Source organism: Pygoscelis adeliae, unplaced genomic scaffold (genome assembly GCF_000699105.1).
Source record: "Pygoscelis adeliae isolate BGI_AS28 unplaced genomic scaffold, ASM69910v1 Scaffold232, whole genome shotgun sequence".
Classification (NCBI taxonomy): domain Eukaryota; kingdom Metazoa; phylum Chordata; class Aves; order Sphenisciformes; family Spheniscidae; genus Pygoscelis; species Pygoscelis adeliae.
This window is the reverse complement of record NW_008824473.1, coordinates 2,097,702-2,119,003: the sequence shown is the minus strand read 5'-3', so window position 1 is coordinate 2,119,003 and position 21,302 is coordinate 2,097,702. Positions and strand designations below refer to the sequence as shown.

The 21,302-nt window shown below is 37.3% G+C and overlaps 1 protein-coding gene across 1 annotated transcript in view; it reads left to right on the top strand.

Annotated features, from left to right (window-relative positions):
• Positions 1-18,496, top strand: part of NEDD1 (neural precursor cell expressed, developmentally down-regulated 1) — a 26,073-nt gene extending 7,577 nt beyond the window's left edge. The window contains exons 5-14 of the mRNA XM_009321306.1: positions 6,566-6,795; positions 7,828-8,029; positions 8,967-9,150; positions 12,029-12,160; positions 12,355-12,402; positions 12,855-13,078; positions 13,829-13,985; positions 14,289-14,445; positions 17,212-17,278; positions 17,968-18,496. Coding sequence (XP_009319581.1) covers positions 6,566-6,795; positions 7,828-8,029; positions 8,967-9,150; positions 12,029-12,160; positions 12,355-12,402; positions 12,855-13,078; positions 13,829-13,985; positions 14,289-14,445; positions 17,212-17,278; positions 17,968-18,072 — 1,506 coding nt within the window. The 3' untranslated portion in view covers positions 18,073-18,496. The remainder of the gene's footprint in view (positions 1-6,565; positions 6,796-7,827; positions 8,030-8,966; positions 9,151-12,028; positions 12,161-12,354; positions 12,403-12,854; positions 13,079-13,828; positions 13,986-14,288; positions 14,446-17,211; positions 17,279-17,967) is intronic.
• The last annotated feature ends 2,806 nt before the right edge of the window (positions 18,497-21,302 follow it).

Here is a 21,302-nt window from a genome sequence, read left to right as displayed (position 1 = left end):
TACAGTTGGCCTCGGCCCATCGATCCAGCCTGTCCAGGTCCCTCTGCAGAGCCTTCCTACTCTCCAGCAGATCAACACTGCCGCCCAACTTGGTGTTGTCTGCAAACTTACTGAGGGTGCACTCGATCCCCTCATCCAGATCATTGATAAAGATATTGAACAGAACTGGCCCCAATACTGAGCCCTGGGGAACACCGCTCGTGACCGGCCGCCAACTGGATTTAATTCCATTCACCACCACTCTTTGGGCTCATCCATCCAGACAGTTTTTTACCCAGCGAAGAGTATGCTTGTCCAAGCCATGAGCAGCCAGTTTCTCCAGGAGAATGCTGTGGGAAACAGTGTCAAAGGCTTTACTGAAGTCTAGGTAGACAATGTCCACAGCCTTCCCCTCATCCACTAGGCGGGTCACCTTGTAATAGAAGGAGATCAGGTTAGTCAAGCAGGACCTGCCTTTCATAAATCCATCTATACAGTCAGTTCATTTTTCTGATTTGATTGTTAATGATTTTATGAAAAATGTGGATGTGAGGCAGGAGCTACAGGGAAATCCATGGCTGGATTACACAGCCGAGGTGAATATCCAGAGTGCGGACTATGCTGCTATTTAATTGGGAAATGAAGAAATTCTTATGAGGATGATTTGCATCAACCTGTTTGATATATTCAACTCTTGCCACCAAAAAGTGATTAGGAATAAGTGATGCAGTGAATAGCTATTTTGGCAGATGAAATCAAGAGGCCTACTGTAAAGCTGAGTGACCTTTAAGATGGATAAAGATATCTGAAGTGTTAAAGTAATTGCAAGCACAGAGCTATTATTCACTTTCTAAAGGGTCTGTAACGTTTTCCAAAGGGGGACAGTTATTTGATTGCAGCCTTAATTTAAAATGGAATCGAGCTATAATTGTGTAATGGGATGGCTACTTGGATGTCCTCGTTTATCAGCTTATCTTATATCCTAAAAATTATCTTTTATGTGCAAAAATAGCTTTATTTTTGGTTTTGGGTTTTAATTGGTACTTGTAGAGAATTGCAGGATTAATTGTGCAGTGAAGCAAATATCTGAAGACTTGTGTAATTCTGTTAAATTTAAAAAAGCCTTTACTTGATTTATAGTTTAGGGGCCCGGTTTTCTAAGAGTAAGCTTGAATAGATACACAGTGTATTGTCCTGCTTGATCCTGGCACTAGCTGTCTGGCTTAGTATGGGTCACCACTCCCTAGTAACTTTTTTTACAATTGGGGAATGTGAGGTCACACTAACCTTATAAAATTTAGCTTGTCTCTGTTTGATTCAACATGACGGAATGTAGTTTCCTTGCCAGTTAATTTCTGATATTGTGTAGGCTCTGCAAGTAGTAGAATAGCCCAAGGTTGCAGTGCTTTCTGTGACTTTAAACAATTTTCTTTTCATATGAGTTTTGGCCTATATTCAATAATTGATTTTGATTTGGAAACACCTTTGTGCTTTATTAGAGTTGATTTCTTGCACAGAGTTGTTTGCAGATCCCATAATTTGTCTTTGCTGTTGGTATTCATTTAGACTACCAGATTCTTATCTGCTTGCTGTTGTGAGGATGAATTAAGGTTTGTTTTGAAACATAATGTTTGTTCAAGTCTTCACTGCCTGGTGCTATTCTCCTAGCAACAGGATTTAGTTTAGTTGTTTGAACAGCTGGCTGATTTGTAAAGAAGTGTGATGAGTTCTGGTCACTCCATATAGTGAAATAGCTTTAAAAGCTGAAGATTATCAACTGTGTTTGCATCCGCCTTCGCATTTATAAGGCTCACTAAGGTATAAAGGAGATTAAGAAATTGTACTATCTTTAAATAAGGTAATCAATGACGCTAGACTACTTTTGGTGTAGTTTTGGGCTTTTCACTTGCTTTCCAATGGTGAAAAACCCTAAGTGTAACTAGTCTTTCTTAGCAATGGACCAACCATTTTCTGAAGTGCACTGTTCCTTGCTTGGCTGTCTTACTGTGAAGCTTAAAGATAAAATGTACGTCTATTTTCTACAGAAAATCTACTCCAATCACAGCTAAGGCGAAAAGATGTATATCGTTTTTTGTGCTACATTGACTGGTAAAAGGTTCCAAAGAGGACTTAATTTTCTTTTTGTGGGTTCAGCACCTTGCGCTAAACGTGTTTCTGGTAGTTCTGTATGCGCAGAATTTCCAGAGAATCATCAGGAGTTGTAGTTATTAAGAGGTAGTGAAACTTACTTCGTATTTGCACTTTTTTTCCAGTCTTGACAGGCTAGTTCCAAAACATGACTCTTTCCAAATAATTGTGTCAGTCCTAATAATATTGAAATTATTTTAGTACTAGTGACTAAAATCATTAGAAGACAGATGACCTCTTCCCACTTCTATTCAGACATTTACTTAAGCATATTTGAGTTTCACCTAGTGAACAGCTATGCTGACTTAAAATAAAGCAAGTATCTTAAATATCCCCCTAGATCCAATTCAGATAAAGATACTTAAGCTTGCCTGGTCAGTTATTTCCCAATGAAATGTGTCCCACACCTTTGCCATTTGATTCTGTGGATGAAATTGTAATCTGTAAACATTCTCGGGCTTCTTTTCAGAAAAGTACCAATGTTTAACTTGTCTCCTACATCCTTAGCTGTTTTTTCTTCTTGTAACTAGTAAACCTTGCAGTTAAACCATATGGGTTGTATGCTCTTTTTAGGCTTGGGATTCCTATTGCTGGCAGTACAAAGGCCAAGGAACTGTATTGTGGCTGTTTTCAGCTAGGTTGAGTTGGAGGCCGTAGTGTTCAAAATCTGAGTAACAGAACTCTTGTTTCTAAACCATAACTTAAGAAAAGGGACAGGAGATGACAAATGAAGTTCAGCTTCTTTGGGGGAAAAACTTGACTATGAGTGTACTAAAGTTCTGTGTGACTTCATCATGCCAAGCAAAAATAAACATTTTTTTAAAGACTATTTGGTGAAGACTGTGACTATGTGTTAGCTTCTTGTCACTAAGATAGACAAAAACATTAGAAAGAAGAAGAAAGATAGATAAACACGTACTGAAATTAAAAATAGATGATAGAATCTGATCTAGAGTAGTATGTGTGACAGCTCAAGAAAGTTTACAGAATTAGGATTTGCAGAGGTACAGAGGGGTTAGAAGTAGGGAAGAAGTCTGGTAAAAAGAACTGGAAAGAAAGAAAGGAACTGAAGAAAATAGACTATTCTCAAATAACACATAACATTATTGTTTAACTGTGTATCCTTTTAAATTCAGTGACATAAAAGGTAACATTTTCTCTGTGAACACACAGTTGATCATGATGATTTTTGATTTTAGTATCCTCTTTGGCAATAAATGTAATCAGAGGGAGAAGGCTGGAAAAATAACTTGAGAATTACAGCAGAAGGAATATTATAAAGGAGATAACTTTTGGTTTCAACTAATTGGAAGAGACTTATGCCTAGCATTAGATTATCCTGGATCTGTCTCCTGTGGTGGATGGGGAGGGCATGTTGGTTTTTTGTTTTGTCATAAAATTCATGTAGAGTTGAGTCAATATTTTAAAGATAAAGACAGAATGCTACTTCATGAAGAATGCTACTTCATGAAGCCTGTTCTCATTCTAAAATACAGTTTCTAATTTGCTCTTTGATTATGGATGGGGTGGGAAATGAGGAAAATGTATGTAAGACTTATTGTAAGTGATGTAGTTTGACCACCTGCATCTTAATACTTGATGCTTTCCCATATGAGGCTTGGTTGTCTGCTGTTTCTAACCGTGCTAAGCTTAAAGCTATATTTTTTTCACCCAGATGTTTCTCAAATAAAGTTTTGTTTTTTTTGGTTTTTTTTTTTTTTTTTTTTAGAAAACTTCAAATTAAATCACTCGCTGCTGGGAGGAGAAATTTTTTGGTTTTGTCTTGTCAAGCAGCCTTTCAGAAATGAGGTTCTTTCATGCCTCCAGCTGTCTGGGCAAGAATTTGAATCTTGGACATGTAGCATACTGTCAGGGATGCTAATATGATGCATTTGACTGTCTCATAAAAGTGTTTATTTTAAGAGGTTTAAGTGCCTCTGTTCCTTGAGTCTGATCTAGCAATTGCATTGTTGCAAGTGAAGTTTGTTGCTAGCCTAATTCAGTGAAAGTGAGGAGTGAATAGGAGCTTCCCCACACCTCGCACCTCCTTCATCGGCAACATGAAATTAAACTGTGAGGCTGCTCTGAGGAAACTCCATGACTTTAATGAGAAGTGGGGAACAGAGGTAATATGGGGAAGGTATGTATATGAAAAAAAATTGAGAACTCACCTTGGGCCTGTGAGATTAGAAGGAAAAATGAGAAAATGAAACGGAGGCTTGGTAAGATGGCAAGGGAGGTATGAGGAGAGCTAGGAGAGAGTAATCTTGGCGGGCAAGAGGACAGAGGAGGGAGAAAATGGAACGTGAGCAGATGCTAGGGCAGTAAGGAAGGTATTTGGAGGTGAAGAAGTGAGAGAACTGTGAGGGACAGGCATGTTTCCCATGTAGATCATGTATGTAATTGAAGCTGTTATTTCCGAGTCTCTCAATATTTCTTTTTTTAAATGCAAATCAACTGAAAAATGCTGATAAAAATGTCTCCATCATGTCCAGTAGAGGACCATATTAATTATAAACGGTCATCTTCTGTCCTATTTGAATATGCAGTTGAGGGTGCCACTTTTTTGTGGAGCAATTAGGCTTCCAGTGAGACATGCAATACAAGTGCTAGAAATTACGTTGGAGGCATATGAACCAACAAATATCATTATTAAAATGAAGTTAAAGAGAGAAATAGGATAAAATCCAGTACAGTGCATTGCGATGTGAATTATACTAGAATAATATAATAGCTTTTTGAGAGCCTTTTCAGACAAATAAAACGTAATGGCTCTTATCCGTCTGGACTTGAGTAAAGCACTTGATTCAGTGCCTTGTGAGAAAATGTTAGAGAGGATGGAGGTTTAGAAAGGAATTGAGGATGGGTAAGAAATTGGCTATAGGAAAGAAGACAGTAGGTAATATTGAAAGAACAATATTTGTTTGGGTTATCAATAGTTAATCTTGTTTAATATTTTCAGTAATGGTTATGATATGAGAAGTAGACCTATGAGGAGACACAGTTGGAAGGTATTGCCTGTAAGAGAGAGGATTGTGACAGTATCTAAAAATGATTGAAATAATAGACATGAGAACAACTGTGACAGTATAGAAATCAAGGTACCAGACTTACGAAAAGCCTCAGTTGTGACCTATTAGACTAGGATTTGAAAATTCCCAAGGGAAGGAAGTACTTGGGCTTCTTGATCATAAAATGGCAATAAGCAGCCAAAACAGATTGGATCACAAAAAAGAAAATGCAGTCTAGGATATGTCAGGACGAGTATTTACAGTATAAAACGGATGAAGCATTACTGCCTTTGTAAAGGCAGTAGCAAAATGTTTTGACGATCATATAAGACTTTTGGTTGTCCATATTCAAGAAAGATTCAAACTGGGAGAGTTACAAAGAGACTGTGATGGTACTGAAAAACCAGTCTTAGGAGACTGTCTCTCGCTTATTATTTATAGCAAAATAAAGCCTGAAAGAAGGTGAGGTGGCTGTTCGTTAAAACAGGGAAAAGCAGCACTGGGGAGTTAGGGAAACAATTTAAGTATAAGGGTGTTATTGTCATAGGAGTGAATTAGTGCAAATGGGTCATAAATAAAATTAATCTGGAAATTGAGTATTGTAATTTTTTATTGTATGAGCATTGGATTTAACGCCAACTGGATTTAACTCCATTTATCACATGCAGCCTTGCTATCACAGAACCATGTAATACAGGAACTTAAATTGCCTTTGAGAAGCAGGTAAGTATGTTGTTTCCACCATATTGCTTCAGAAGATCTTTCAGAACCTCGCTGCTCTAATACTAAATTACAATACTCAATACATGAATATTGTAATTACATGGTTCTGTGATAGCAAGGCTGCATGTGATAAAACAGGCGTATTATCCCCTTCTGTGGTCCTAGCTCACAGCGTGAAGACTGTTCTTCTGCAGGACCTACATACTTGCATGACTCTGGAATCTGTGTGTCATCAAATTGGCTTATATCCAAGTACTTAAAATCAGTGGAGGGGAATTAAGTTTAACATTCTTGGCAGGAAACCAATCAGTGAAATAATGTAGCTTTTTACTCCTTTAATTTTAGATGTGGTCTGGGTTTTTTTTGTAGTGTGTATGATGGCATGATACTTGCTGAAAAATCAAGAAACTTTTCTAGAAGGCTTTTTTTTTTCCCCTTCATTTTGCTCATCAGCTCATACGGTACCCCATACTGGTACAAAAAGCCAAAAAAGTCTGGCCCCGACAGCAAAAATGGCATTGTAATGTGAAGTGAACATTTTTTTTTTTTTTTTACGACTACTTATTTTTTAAAGTAGACAGCCTTTGTAAACTACTTTAACTTAATGTAACATCTGTATTCCTAATTTGTTTGTGTGTTTAGAAAATAATTTAATATGGTGTTTAATAGTGGTATTACAATTTATTTTTATGTCTGTTTTACAGCCTATTCGACACTTGAAATATTCATCCTTTAAGAAATCCTTGCTGGGCAGTGTTTCTGATAGTGGAAATGTAACTCTGTGGGATGTAAATAGCCAGAACCCATATCATAATTTTGAAAATACTCATAAAGCACCAGCTTCAGAAATCTGCTTTTCTCCAGTCAATAAGCTGCTGCTTGTAACTGTAGGTTTGGATAAAAGAATTATTCTCTATGACACTTCAAGTAAAAAGTGAGTATATTAAAGACCTTTTGATTTTTAGGATCCTTATTTGGTTTTTATAAACTGAAAAAACACTCCTAACTATGACATGAAATATTTAATTCAGACCACATTCAGAATGGTTGAAGTGGTTGGCATATTGCTACTGGAGAACCTGTCCCATAGTCCTTTTTGCTTTTTTATTTAAAAAACAAACAAACAAAAAACCCCAAACAAACGATAAAAAAAAAGGCGTGTGGGAACTAATTGAGCTGCTACATGTGAGTGACCTCTCCCAAGTGCTTGTGTATGGGCTTTTCTTGTTGATACAGAGGAATTAGCTTCTGTGAGGGGCAGTACAGCCTGAGGACCTGCAGCCACCTGAGCTTAGCTTGCCTGTTTTTCTAGTTGAAGGTACAAGACATAGCTGTGGTCAGATGCACAGTGTTGCTGAGATAGTGAGCCTTATATATGGGAGGGTATTGGTTGCAAAAGCAGGAAGTATGTGGCACACGTGATGGGGCTGTGTAGTAGAGAGGGTAGGATGGCAAGTGGTTTCATGGGGCTTCGGTTCTAGTGTGGGTTGTGCTTTCACTCTAGCTGAATAAAAGCAGGAGTCTGGCTCTAGTTTGGAGGGGGTGTAGTAGAAGGATGCAAACTAGGACCTGAGGTTCTTCCTAGAGTTGTGGGAAGGTTAGAGTTGACAGGCTTGGGATGTATGTTAGAGGATGTATGTAGTATGATTGCTGCTGGAAATGATGATACCAGTGAATAACGTTGGTGTCAGAACTGCTGTTATGAAGGCAATTTGGTCCTGTCCTGGTGAAATCTTTTGGGGCATGTGCAGTCTTTAATTTGTTAAGCATGAACACTTAGTATAAGCCTAATCCACTGTTCCGTAAGATATTTCACTGAATTTACTTGGCACTGGAGAGGTGGAACTACTGACCTGTAGCTGAATTATGAAAGCTTTTATTTTTTTTTTTTTAGGTACTCTGTTTTGAAAAGTCTAACTTTTGAACTCTAAAAGCTTCTTTATCCTGTTCTTTCTCCTGTTTGAAGATTACTGACAACAATAGTAGCTGATTTTCCTCTGACAACAGTAGACTTCATGCCTGATGGTACTACTTTGGCTATAGGATGTTCCCGGGGAAAAATCTGCCAGTATGACTTAAGACAACTGACGTCACCAGTGAAAACAGTTATCGCTCACAAAGGCTGTGTGAAATGTATACGCCTTCAGTTCAGTAGCACTTTTTCCAAGGTAAAAAAACTTTCCTTTTTATTGCTCAATATGCAGATCAGTGAAAGCAAAGCATAAGTTTAAGTTCTAAAAAAGTTAGTATTCAATTTCTAAGCATTATAGATGCCAACAAAAGTGGTTCATACCAACACAGAAGTTACAAACTGCTCAGTCTTAAGTGCCATTTTAGGGGGTTTTAATGTGGAATTCCCCCCACCCATAGCCTCGATGTATAAATAAGTGAAACTTTAGTCTTAAATTTCCTGACGTGAATATGCTGCCATTGCAGATGAGTTTGTGGCACCTTGGATTCATTTGTAGGCAGTAGCAGAAAGATTTGTAATGGCCCTTCCACTTAAGGGGAGGAGACACAGCTGCCTGTCTTGAGGTATTTTGCATGGTCTTTTGCAGGGACATGCAAACAGTGGAGAAGTTGATTAAATAATAGAGAAGGCTTAAGAGATTTTTCCAAGACTTAATTAGGCTCTACTCTATCCAGAAACCCCATGCGTCCATTCAGTGGAGATGGAGAGAACCTTTGAAGTGGATTCTTTACTGCTCTGAGACTTTCCTCTTCTTCCAGCACACTTGCTGCTAGTGGTTGACTATTCCTTTACAATTTGGAGTCCCTAGTAATGTAATCTCTTATTTTTCCTTTGCCTAAGCCTAGGATTGAAATTGGCTTGTGCCAGGTCACTTCATTGTTACCTTAAGTTCTGTTGCTATTCTTTTGCAGGTCCACACAGTATTCATATAGTAATACAGACGTTTGCTGTGTTCTTTGAAGTTACGTTAAGATACTTTTTTTAATAGTTGTAAAGGAATATCTCTTAGGCAACCTTTGCAACTTGAACTGAATTTTTTTAGTATTTTGAAACAGAAATAATATTGGCTTATATATTTACTTTTAGCTGAGGGAATAATAACTTCTCTTAATTTGTTCTGTTTTTTTCTTCAGTCTAACCTTACAGGTTCTTCAAATAAACCTGTATCCAAAAGAGTAGAAGTCAAAGCTGGTAGTAATCTTGGAGGAATTCAAAATATTGGCATCAAAAACATTGCCTCTCAAGCATCAGCAACAGTTTCATCTCATCTGACACTGCCAAATGAGAATAAGGGAGATGCTCTTCAGGAGAAAACAGGTACTGTCTTCTTCCTACTCTTAAAATCGTATTTGGCATAATGAGAAGATGGAAGGAATATTTCATGCCTTGACCACTACAGTATAAAAATTTCACCGAGGGAAGGGCATTTGTTTGAAAGAACTGTGTGTACGTGCACGCACATCTGCACCTTCTTTTCCCTCCCCTACTGCATTAGACATACTATGAGACTGTGGGAAGTAAATTGGGTCCTACTACAAGCTTTAGACTTGTGAAGTCTAAGATTCTGGACTTGAAGCAAAAGTATGTATTTAAACTTTAAAGGAGAAAACTCCATGGTGATATTGTGGGGCTGTCTCTTGCATTCTGACTTGTAGATTATCCTTATGTACATAATGTATTTTCTTACACTATGTCTGTATGGAATGCAGAGCTAATGGTTTGTAATTCTATTAATAAACAGGAGTAACAGACCTCATCTAAAAAAACCACCTAACCAAACAAAACACAGGAAAAAAAACCTAGTCCAAAAACCCAAGTGAGAACTGAACTGTATTTTTGTATGAGGCATGTTTCCAATATCACATGGTAGGAAAGATGTTAAATATAGTTGCAAGTATGATTAGTTGTATAACTGTTCTTGCTATTTATGCTTCTGAAATTAACAAGTTCTTTATAAGGATTCTGAGCATTATTCTAAAATTCTGCCACTGTGTGAAATGTACTCTTAAATTTTTATTTAATTCAAGAGTTCTGAAAATATGGTCAAATCAGTAACACTGTTAGTTTGATTCTTGAAAAAATCCTCAATCCATTTTAATGCAACAGCACTTTTCCTCTCCCTTTATAAATAAGGAGAAATACATTTAGCAGCAGTAATTAGGCAATAAGCCACTACAGTCCATAGGGATGTGTATTAATGACCTCCCTTGGGTACGCAGTGAAGTACGAGGTGGAATAGAATGCTTCCCATGTATGCAAGAAGTGTTCCTAATCAACGTTACTGAATGGTGTGGAAAATTTTATTTCAGTTAAAAATGTATGATTTATTATCTTTATTTGAAGATGTAATGGCTGTTACCCCTTAAATAGGACCATGCATAATAAATAAATGTTTTAAGAAAATAAAGGCTTACCAGGTAAAACAAATATTTTTTTCATTAAACTGAATGTTCACTTTAGAAGTAAACACCCCTGTATACTTCAGAAGATACGGGCTTTAAACTTAAAAATGGGAAAGGATGGGAGACCACAAACTGCATTTGTTTTGTGGAAGCTCTTCTAAACCCTGATTATGGGGTTTAACTTTGGAGAAATAAAGGTCATTCAGTAAAGTGATCTGATAGCATATTTAAAACAAAAAAAACATCTGTTCATTCAGCTTATAAACAGGCTGGGGCTTTTTGCCACAGGTATTTTAAAATACAAAAGTATAAATGAAGTCAGAATGTGAGGAGAAGTTTGGATGTACTTTGAGCTGGCTTCCCATAAACATCTATTTAACAGCCGTCCTCTGGTGTAGGTACTTACCCATTCCCAGTAATCTAAATGTAGTAAAAAATATGCAAAAGACATTTTGCCCTATTTTATATTCTGCTTTTTCCATGTAGATCCTCTGTAGATTCTGGCACAGGTTGATACTGCGCTTCTCATTTGACTCAGTACGCCAAGTATTTACTTAACTAGCATAGTGCAATCCTATGTATGTGTCGCAACTGACATGTCTGAAGGAATGGAAAACGTGCTATATTAATACATTTAAAAGTGAAATTTTAAACCTGACTCAAGTCCCAGTTTATGTAAATACTTGGACATGATAAATTGTAGTCATCCAGTCACATTTGGATCATTTGAACAAGTAATCCCACATAGAGAAGTAGTTACAGGTTTCATGAACAGCGGTTTGTTTATTTTTTTTTTAATTAAAGTAGGTATGAAGTAAAGCTTTTATCTGTATGGGTGACTTATTTATAGGAGATTGATTTATGTATTGCACAGCACTAATGCTCTTTGCCTAGATCTTAACTTATACAAACAAAATTTAGGCACTTTTAGAGTTAGGAGTTCAGTGAGGGCAGAGTAGCGGCTTGCTTACAGTGCTGATCTGGTTTTCAAACATAGTAGATTGTGAAAGTGATTCAGGTGGTTATCTTAGCAGTTCAATTCACTTCTCCACGTATTCCTCATCTAAAAACTGTAGTTTAAATTACTACTGGGTTTTTTTTGTACTTAAGATATGCTTCCATTCTTCAGACAACTGTCCCTGCTACCATGCATACAAAAGTTAACTTTTTTCCCCGGATTGGGTCAGGGATGGGGCTTGAGGGTGGAGTGGGGAAAGGTCTAGGGACAAGTTTGTTTTGTCTGCAACTGTAACCCCAGTCTGATTTCCTAATATTAGAAATAAGCAGAGAATATCCTAACATCAGGTAAGATTTAAAATAAATGTTTCATAGAATTTCCCTTAGAATGCTTAATGGCCCCAGTGAAGCAGATTTCTTTTCTTGCAGAATAGATTTAAATTTTGATCATCTGAATGTGATCACCTTCTTAGCTGAAGGTGCATTCACTAGTTTTCATTTCACCTGATACACCATAAATTTGCTGCATCCATCATGTAGATTTATCTGAAAATGAGTGCATTCTCCAGTTTGACACCTCTCCTTTTTAAAAAGAGGAAAGGAATCCAACTGTATCTTATTTTTGTTAACACGTATCTTAGCTTTTAGTTATATTCACCTGTGATGACAGCCCAAATGAGGAAGTTCAAGTTGACCCTCTAACTGGAATGTATAGGAGGTTCTAAAATGCTTGCTGGACTTACCAGCCATCATGCTTACTGTGAGATTGTTTAGGGATAATGTTTGTTATTTTTGGAAAACTTCAATTGCTAACTGAATGCTATTGTCCTTTTAAGGCTTTCCCCATAGTTGCAGCCTGGATGTGATTCCATCTAAAGAAACAGATCATGGGAAAAGTGCTGATTTAAATAATTTTGATGATTTGGGTCGAAGTAGTTTAGGAGATGTGTTTTCTCCAGTCAGAGATGGTAAGTTGCTAATACTGAAACTTCTAAAGCATCATTCATCTGCATATAGCATGACGTTTTGACATTTGTGTGTTACTGACCGCTGCACCTACTTGGTATTTGTCTTTGATGATGAACTCGATGCAATGATACAAATATTGATGTAGGTTTAATTTAATAAACACTTAATTTGTCTATGTTCTGGTACTTTGTAGATATTATTGCAAGTAAAGCGAATGAAGATCCTCAAGGAAAAGGAGATGGTAAACATGCTTTCAGTATATTTTTCTTTGTCAGTGGTAGGCCTTTGGAGGCCTACGCTAGTTCTTACATGCTAATTTTGTCATACCATTGAAAATAAAAGATGAAAGCAGACACTGAAACAAATGAACTTTTCTGGAAATTGTCTAACACATTGAGGTGCTAAGACACAACATGGTAACAGGAAATCCAAGAGTATGGTCCTAAAGTGATTTTGTTTTTCCCTTTTGCAATGTATAGTGATATATGGAGGCTTTTCATGCTTTATTACTTTCATAAGGACAGTGACAGTGTAAGTTGGATTTAAGGATTTAGTTTTTGTGGGGTGCATTTTTGGGTGATTTTTTGTTTATTTGTTTTGTGTGGGTATGCAGGCATTTTACTTGTGGGTTTGATTTGGTGTGTGTGTTTGGTTTTTGACCTGTGTGTTTCACCCTTCCCTTTTCTTTTTCAGGTCTGGATTTGCAGTCCTGCCTTTTGGGTTTGGATTTTCTCCCACAGCTCACCACTGCCTTACCAGTAAAAAGAAACCCAGTGGGCAGTAGTGCACAAGGGATACGGTCTAGCCCATTACATGCACTTTTGGGATCTCCAATTAAAGAAGAGGAAGAACGTCCAGAGACTGACACTAAGAAAATAGATCTTGGGAAACAAGAATCTAAAGAAGTCTTAAAGCAGGTATACTATACGAATTCTTGTTATGAATAGTCTTTTTAGAATCTTGACAGAATACTACTACTTGAAGGAAAAATCCTTAGTAGCATCCCAGCTAATCTTATTTTGCAACTCTGTTCACACTATTGACACAAATCTGTAAAATGTTGTTCAGTTTAAGTGCGTTGGCCTTCAGCAATGCAAGATATTTCTCTTTAAATAAGCTCAGGTTACAAAAGTTCACAGGAAACAAAACTGGGCTAGCCTGAGGAATATTTTGATTTTTCTGGAAGATCAAGAATGATGATTAGTTGGTTGCGCCAGTATGATTGTTTCATTTATTAGGTCAATTCCACCCTCAATTACACCCTCTCTTATTTCCCTATTCTCCATCTCCGTCTCTTCTTCCTTCTTGAGCTATCTCTGATATGCTTCTGCTGAGACCCTGGCTCCTTTTGTATTGCTTTTGAGAAGTCTGAGTTTGCTAGGAATGATGTTTATAACTTCGCCACAAAATGTTTGATGTGAAAATTAAGAGGCCCCTGCCTTTTGCACTCCTTTGTGTGCACATTTGAGGCAATTTTGAATATTTTAGCAATCAATTTTTAAGATGTCTTACTAGAAAATGAAAAGCATATATTTGTGAGTAGATTCCTAAAAACAAAAATGTTTGACAGTGCATTCCTGAAAACTTAGTCTTCAAGTGCAGTTAGGTAACTGTAATAAGTAGAGTTCATCATCATCTTTTTTTTTTTTAAATATTTTTATTGTCAGCTTTCAAAATCGAGCTCATCAAGTGCAGAATCTGTAACCTTAAGTCCTCCACCATCATCCACTGCTGTAAAGGCTCCTGATACAAATGAGAGACTAGTGAAGACTATTCAGGCCCATCCTGCATATGATCTACCAGTAAACGGTACTACCTCAATAAGTAAGTTGATCATTTTGGCTCAGTTTTAGGTGTGGTTGATTGCGAACTGACATGAAACCTGATAAGATGGCCTTAGCATTAAAACAGAACATCCAACCTTGATTCTTCTGTAAATCCAGTTAGCTGTCCCAGAACATCTTAGTTGTCTCTGAAAAGACTCATTCTAAATCTAAATTTTTTTTTACTAGGTAATATTTGAGATAAAATATTGACAAGCCTCACGACAAATAAAAAACCCTCTTGTACTCCATTATGCTGATTATTTTTTTTATTATTTATTTTATTTTATTTTTAATTGTAAAGGTCCAAAGATAACATCACCTGTCACTGCTGGAGTTGCCAGTTCATTGTCAGAAAAAATAGTAGAAACCATTGGGAGTAGCAGACCAAATGCACCTCTGACATCAATCCAAATAAACTTCATTCAGAATATGATACAAGAAACAATGGATGACTTCAGGTACTGGTATTCGTGCAGAACATTTTTGTTTTCGATGATATGTTTTCTTAGTAGGATGTTTTAGCATCTGCTTTAACATATTTTCTACTTGCATTAGAAAATGACACCATTAATAGCCCTAATCTTGGAAATCTAGGTATGAAACTTGTTTTTTTACTTTGAATAGCTCCAATGACTAATTAGACTGATGTCTCTGAGGGTTGTTAATGCATGGCTTTGCTAACGTGTTTTCAGAATGAGTGTTTGAATACTTCTCGGATGGTAAATTTATCTGCAAATGAGGTCCTTGCTGCTTTCATGAAGCCTTGTGCTGATTTCTTTCCTTCCCTGCTGATCTCTTGTCCCAGCAGGAGAAATTTCTCTTGAAGGTGACATTGTGGAGAGTTTGATGTAGACAGTTGACTTGTATTGGCTTTGATTGTTTTTTAGCTTGGCATGTATAAGGTAAAATACACACAGTATTTCTACTGGTGAAGCTTGACATTAAAATAATGTCTCTGCTCTAAGTGATGGTTGGTGTCAGGTTACTTTGTGTTTGATATCTAACTAACGTTCCACTTGTCATGAAAGAAGTAAGTCAAATTAGCATGGATTTAGAGTGGAGTTTGAAGGAGATGGAGCAGTTGAGAGAGTTGTATTTAGGGGATCGCTTCCCAACCCATGTATAAGATGAAATAGGTTGACTGAGATGGTGGAGGGGAAAAGGATCGCTGGGCAGGGGAAGTATTGCTGTCTTGATGACAAAAAGCAATGCAAAACTAGCTTAGTAGGTCCGTGTGCTATGGCTGTTCTGTATCTGCCATCAGAAAAATACATTGAATGTTATTAAATGTCTTTAAGAATATAGTATAGTAAAACTCTCCTGGGATTTTTTTGGCGATAATCATACATCTGATTAAAAACTGTAACTTTCACATGACTTAAAATGCAGTCTGTGGATTGCAGATGCTTTTTCTTTAAAGTCTGTGTTCAGGCATCCCAGTTGTTGGAAGGTATGCTTGGCAGTCTTGTACTTCCAGTATCTGAGATCTGGAGGCTCAAAGATTGTGGTTCTCTTCTGACCTATGCTTCCTGGAGTGGCTGGAAGGCTCTGCTGGCCCTTTTACCAGTTGTAAATTGTGGATACCTTCGTAGAATCATAAAGGTTGGAAAAGACCTCTAAGATCATCGAGTCCAACTGTCAACCCAACACCAGCATGCCCACTAAACCATGTCCCTAAGCGCCTCATCTACCCGTCTTTTAAATAGTTCCAGGGATGGTGACTCAACCACTTCCCTGGGCAGCCTGTTCCAATGTCTAACCACTCTGTCAGTAAAGAAGTTTTTCCTCACGTCCAATCTAAACCTCCCCTGGCGCAACTTGAGGCCATTTCCTCTCGTCCTATCACTAGTTACTTGGGAGAAGAGACCGACACCCACCTTGCTACAACCTCCTTTCAGGTAGTTGTAGAGAGCGATGAGGTCTCCCCTCAGCCTCCTTTTCTCCAGGCTAAACAACCCCAGTTCCCTCAGCCGCTCCTCATGAGACTTGTTCTCCAGACCCCTCACCAGCCTCGTTCAAACTGAATGTAAAAGATTGTTTGTACTGAGGTCAGTAAGAGGGAAGGGAGCCATTGCAATCTTCTCATTGATATAAATACCTTTCATACTCTGGAATCTGAGGAAAGGATTTTTATCGCTCTTGCCTGAAATCCATTCCTCTTCAAGTAATGGGGGGAAAAACAAAGACCTTAGAAAAGGACCAGGAGGAATATATAACTCATTTGGTTCCAAAAAGCTACTTGTTTCTTGAACTTCCTGTCTTCGGGAGATAACCTGCATCGTTGGGTTTCTAAGCTGCCAGCTGGCATCTATGCTCGATACACTCAAAGAAGATTGCCTCCAGTAGGAGTTCTGAAGCACAATAACCTGTGGAAATAGAAAGTGAAGAATATATTCCTTTTGGGTTTGCTATCTGTTTTAGGAAAGGAGAATGAAATAAGATCCATGTGTGTCTACTTAAGAAATGCCTTACTTTCTCGGGCCATTGGTACCCATAGCACAGTATTTGTCTCAGGCGATTGGACTGTGATGCGCTGTTGAGGAAGCTTGCCTGCTTTTTTTGTGAGCTGTTGTCCTTGTTATTCCTCAGCGTCTGGAACTGTTGCATTAGTGCAGTGTTGAGAGGGTATTTCCAAGCTTGGTTCTTGTAGTGTGGAATAGTTGTCCATGAATTGACATGAATTTGTCCATTCACGGACAACACTGCCACTACTTCTTACGTAGATTAACCTGGAGCATTCTGTGGGCTTGAGAATAATGTATCACTTACCACAGTTGATGTTTTGGGCCCTCTTACAGAAGAGTGCTGAAAGTGATGTACTGAAAAGCTGTATCTTCAGTTAGAGATAAATATCTTTCTCTGTGATACTTGTGATCGAGGGATTGAAAATCAGCTTTGAATGGTAAAAATGAGAGAAGTTTACAGCTTGCAAGCGGGGAAAAAGAATCTCGATATCACCATGTATATTTTTATATTTCTGAACAGAAAAGATCCTAAGTCTTTTTTTGGTGAAAAAATGGTACTTACGGAAGTCAATGTCATAACAAAAGTATTCCAGAAAATAAGTGGTACAGGAGTACGTTTCATGGCTGAAAGGTTTTTAGACTCCTGTTTCACAGTGTTACGAAAGTGAGGAAGTATGAAGTTCTGGGTGCTGAGGACTGGAGAGAATTACTGCCTCCTAAATAGAACTAAGCATTGTCCTTTTGAAATTCTTCCCCCAGAGAAGCATGTCATCGAGATATTGTGAATTTGCAAGTGGAGATGATCAAGCAGTTCCATATGCAGTTGGTATGTACAAAGAGCATGGTGGGAAATATATTCAGTTTTCATTTTCAGTAATACCAAGGCATGCCAACTTCTTCTCTCAAAACTGAAAATCAATTTTGCTTATTAAGAGCAAGAAAGGGAGGATTGGATGTGAAGGAGGGGAAAACTATGAATTGGAATCCGTTAAACTGGTTTATGTTTGATAAATAAAGGGAAGATATACATTGGGTAGGTATCATGAATTCCATATTTCAGGAGTCCTAAAAAGACAAAAGGGAAACAAATTCAGCTGTCCTTTGGAAAGGACCAAGAGCTGGGGTAAGGAGGAGATGGATGGAATTCAAATAGAAAGCTTCACTGCTTGCATACTGAACTGTGTTCTGTGTTCTTTAGCTTCACCTTTTTATGAATCTTTGTTCTTTTGATCTGCATTAAAAAGACCCTGTCTCGGTACTGAACATTTTAATGGAACCTGCATTAGTAGATTCTCATCCTGAAGAAGTGCAAAAATATCCTTTGATAAAATATTCACTAATGTATTAATGATCAAAATAACTGTATGTCAGCATAAAAAAATGTTCTTATCAAAAGTTTTTAAAAATGGTATTATCTAGGTTATTTAATTTTCAAAAGGGATATGAAAATGGGTAGTCTAAAACTGGAGTAATTAACTTTATAGCTGCTGATTGGGCCTTTTTTCTTTTCTCTAGAATGAAATGCACGCTTTACTTGAAAGATATTCTGTAAATGAAAGCTTAGTAGCTGAAATTGAGAGGCTACGAGAGGAAAACAAAAGACTAAGGACTAATTTCTGAAAGATTTTCACTGCTAATTTTATTAGCATGAACTCACTACAGGTGATGTGTTGCTTATGACAGATCATCCATCATCACTGAAGTGTTGTATGAAGACCTGCTATTATTTTGAACATGAATCTTTTCTTCCAAATAAATGGTGTAAGATACTATATGTAATTATAAAATTTGTAACAGACAAACACTGTATAAAGAACTCTTGCAATACTCATGCTAACCACCTTGAAATACATTCTTCTAACAGAAAAACTAAAAGGATAAGTACATTATCAGAGTTTTAGCAATATGTGAAGTGCCTTTTTATAAACAAAATCAAACCAGGATGGATGCCTTTTGTGTAAGAACTTTTTAATATACCTACTTTTCTATCTACTACTTTATTTTTACTGCTGTGAGAAACAACCACCATAGTTTGCCTTTCAGATACTTTCCTTGGAGAAATTCTGCATGATGTGGAGCCTTGTTTATAAGGAGCTGGAAAGTACAGTATTCAGTTAACTTTATTCAACTGGCAACTCTTCTATCCCGAGTAAAACTAGAGCTTGAAAATATTCCTAGATTCAGTGCCATGATCTTTCGTATTATATTCCTAAGTCTGAAATTTGTGCTTCTCTGCTGTGAACTTCGATGTTGCAAATACTATTTGAACTGCACAATGAGATTTTTTGTTACAACTTTAGGTATGAAACTAGAATTCTTTTTATTTACATGTATTTGAATATTGTCATAGCTTGTCCAATTTGAATGCAACTTTAGACTTCAAAATATGAGTATACTCAGCCATTAATTACATAGCATTGTGTAAATGTGGTCTTTCAGTCTGACTCAAGCATCTTTTGTGCCTCCCCCCCTTCCTTTTTATTCGTAGTGGACAACACTTAATATTGAGCCGTTGTGTTGTAGTTTTGAATCTTGTTGGTTTTGCATTATTGTAGCCTTTTTGAGATAGCTGCATACCAAATCTAACTAGTATCTTAGTTGTATGATTAACATAACACACATTAAAGAGAAATCATTACTTCAGTAGCATAATGGTATCATACTTTCATGTAAACATTTCTGAAATGAAGCCCTGACTGCTGAAGTTCATGGGAGGTTTGGCTTGGCCTTTATTTGTGCCAAGAGATTAAATTAAATTAAAACTTCCATTTAAATTAATTTAAACATTAAATTAAAAATTTCTCTGGAAGACTTCAAGTGCTTCTTGCTATTTAAATTGTTCTGGAGGCTTCTTAATTTTCCCACTAATATTTTGTTGTTTCTGTTCACACAATCATTAAAACTCAAACAAGGAAAGTCTGAGAACGTGGTGAGTTAATTAGTTACAACATCTAGCGTTTAAATTCATGATGGCACTCTTCTGCTAAATGAGAAAGCCATAATATATAGTGTAACTTATTTTTATATGTTGTAAAACTAAAAATAAAAAAACCCCCTATCTATACGTTTTCCCTATCTTTAACTTTTTTTTAAAAAAGAGACACTTCCTTTTTTTTCATGTCAGTTAATGACAAATACAATCTTGTAGCAAAATGAAGGTGTTCAAGTAGTCTTTAGTACTAGGGACAGGACTTTAAGTGTCTGCAGTTCTACTGCTTTTATAAGCTATTAAAAATATTTCTGTATCACATATAACTTCACGGTAAGAGGAAGCAAAGTACGTTAATTTCATTTTTTTTTTTTTAAGTAACAACACACAATGTAGAGAACTTTTTTCGTAAGTTCATACGATGCATAAGCTTGACGCATTGACCACACAGTTCGTGAAGACAATAGTATTTGAAGGTAGCAACGGTATCTTACAGTTCTTCTACATGCTTTGCAGTGTTAATGAAGTAACCTTGCATATTTGCATCTCTTGATTTGTTCCCCAAGTGCTCTTGCTGGTATACCCAGATGACAGCAGGGAATGAGACAAGGATCTTGGGTATTTGGCTTGTAGGTAATTTGTTTTCTTGACTCAGAACTGTATAATGTTTTTCGTAATTCCCAAATGGAGGTGATTATAGCAAGAGCGATTAAAAGGAAACATTTTGGCCTTTTGGTTTTTTTTAAGGGAGTTAGGGCTTTTTTCTGTATCTCAGGATTACTGTAGCGCAAGTGGCTACACGTGCTGTGTGGAGACCCAATATGCCTACCACTGTAGGGATGTATTTTGCCTTGTACACAAATCTGATTTGTATGTTAAAATAAAGCTTGTTTTAACCTTTTTGGAAAAAAAAAAAACATGCTGTGGTGATTTCTTTATAAAGGGAATAATCTATAATGTAATTGTTCTACCTCAGCAGGCAAGAGCCTGAGCCAAAGAATATGTAGAGATCTACCTAAAATTCTGCAGTACTCCCTCTTCTGCCTCTGTGGCTTCACATAGACCATCAAATCCTTTTCACATTACCTCATGCTTTTGGAGTAAAGAACAGATGTACAGTTCCCCCTTCCAACCTGGAAACTGTTACAGTCATGACTGAGAGACCATGTTCACAGCTAAAACTAATGTTCCAGCAGATGTTTTGGGTGGGGGGAATAATCTTGTCACCTAAGCTCCTGCAGAGTCAGAGATCCTGCATCTTATGGATGCTTCTGTTTTTAATTCCCTTCTCTCTCATGCACGTATCAGGAAGTTTACTTGCAGTTTCAAGGTATGTAGGCTTTGAAAACTGATTTTGAGTAATTGATTTATTCTCATAAAAATGCAAAATGCCAGCGTATCCTTACTTCCTGGCAATAGCCCACCAGTGCCTGATACACACGCTATGCTGTTCATAAACACCACAACAATGATGAATTTGGAAGTCGCTCGCTGCCCCTTCTCTACAAGGAACAGGACATATGAAAATGAAGAAAATGCTTTACAGACGGCATCGTCAAACTGTAGAGTTTCTTGCTAGCAGATGCCCTGGATACTAAAACTTAAGATGAAAAATGGTCGCAGATTATTTGGATAGAAAGATAACAGATCTGCTGCTTCTGGATGCTTAAGACTGACAGTGTACTTGTGCCTGTGTGATCATTACCGGTGCATGGCAAGAGCTGCACCTTCCTGGTCTGGCCCAGTACAGCCATTTCTGCATTACCTCTTACAGTGCATCTGGGGGCTGATGATTAACAAATTCTCCAAGAACAAACTACGGAAGGAATCTCATACGCTTCTGTCGTGGTTTAACCCCAGCTGGCAACTGAGCACCACGCAGCCGCTCGCTCACTCCCCCCCAGTGGGATGGGGGAGAGAG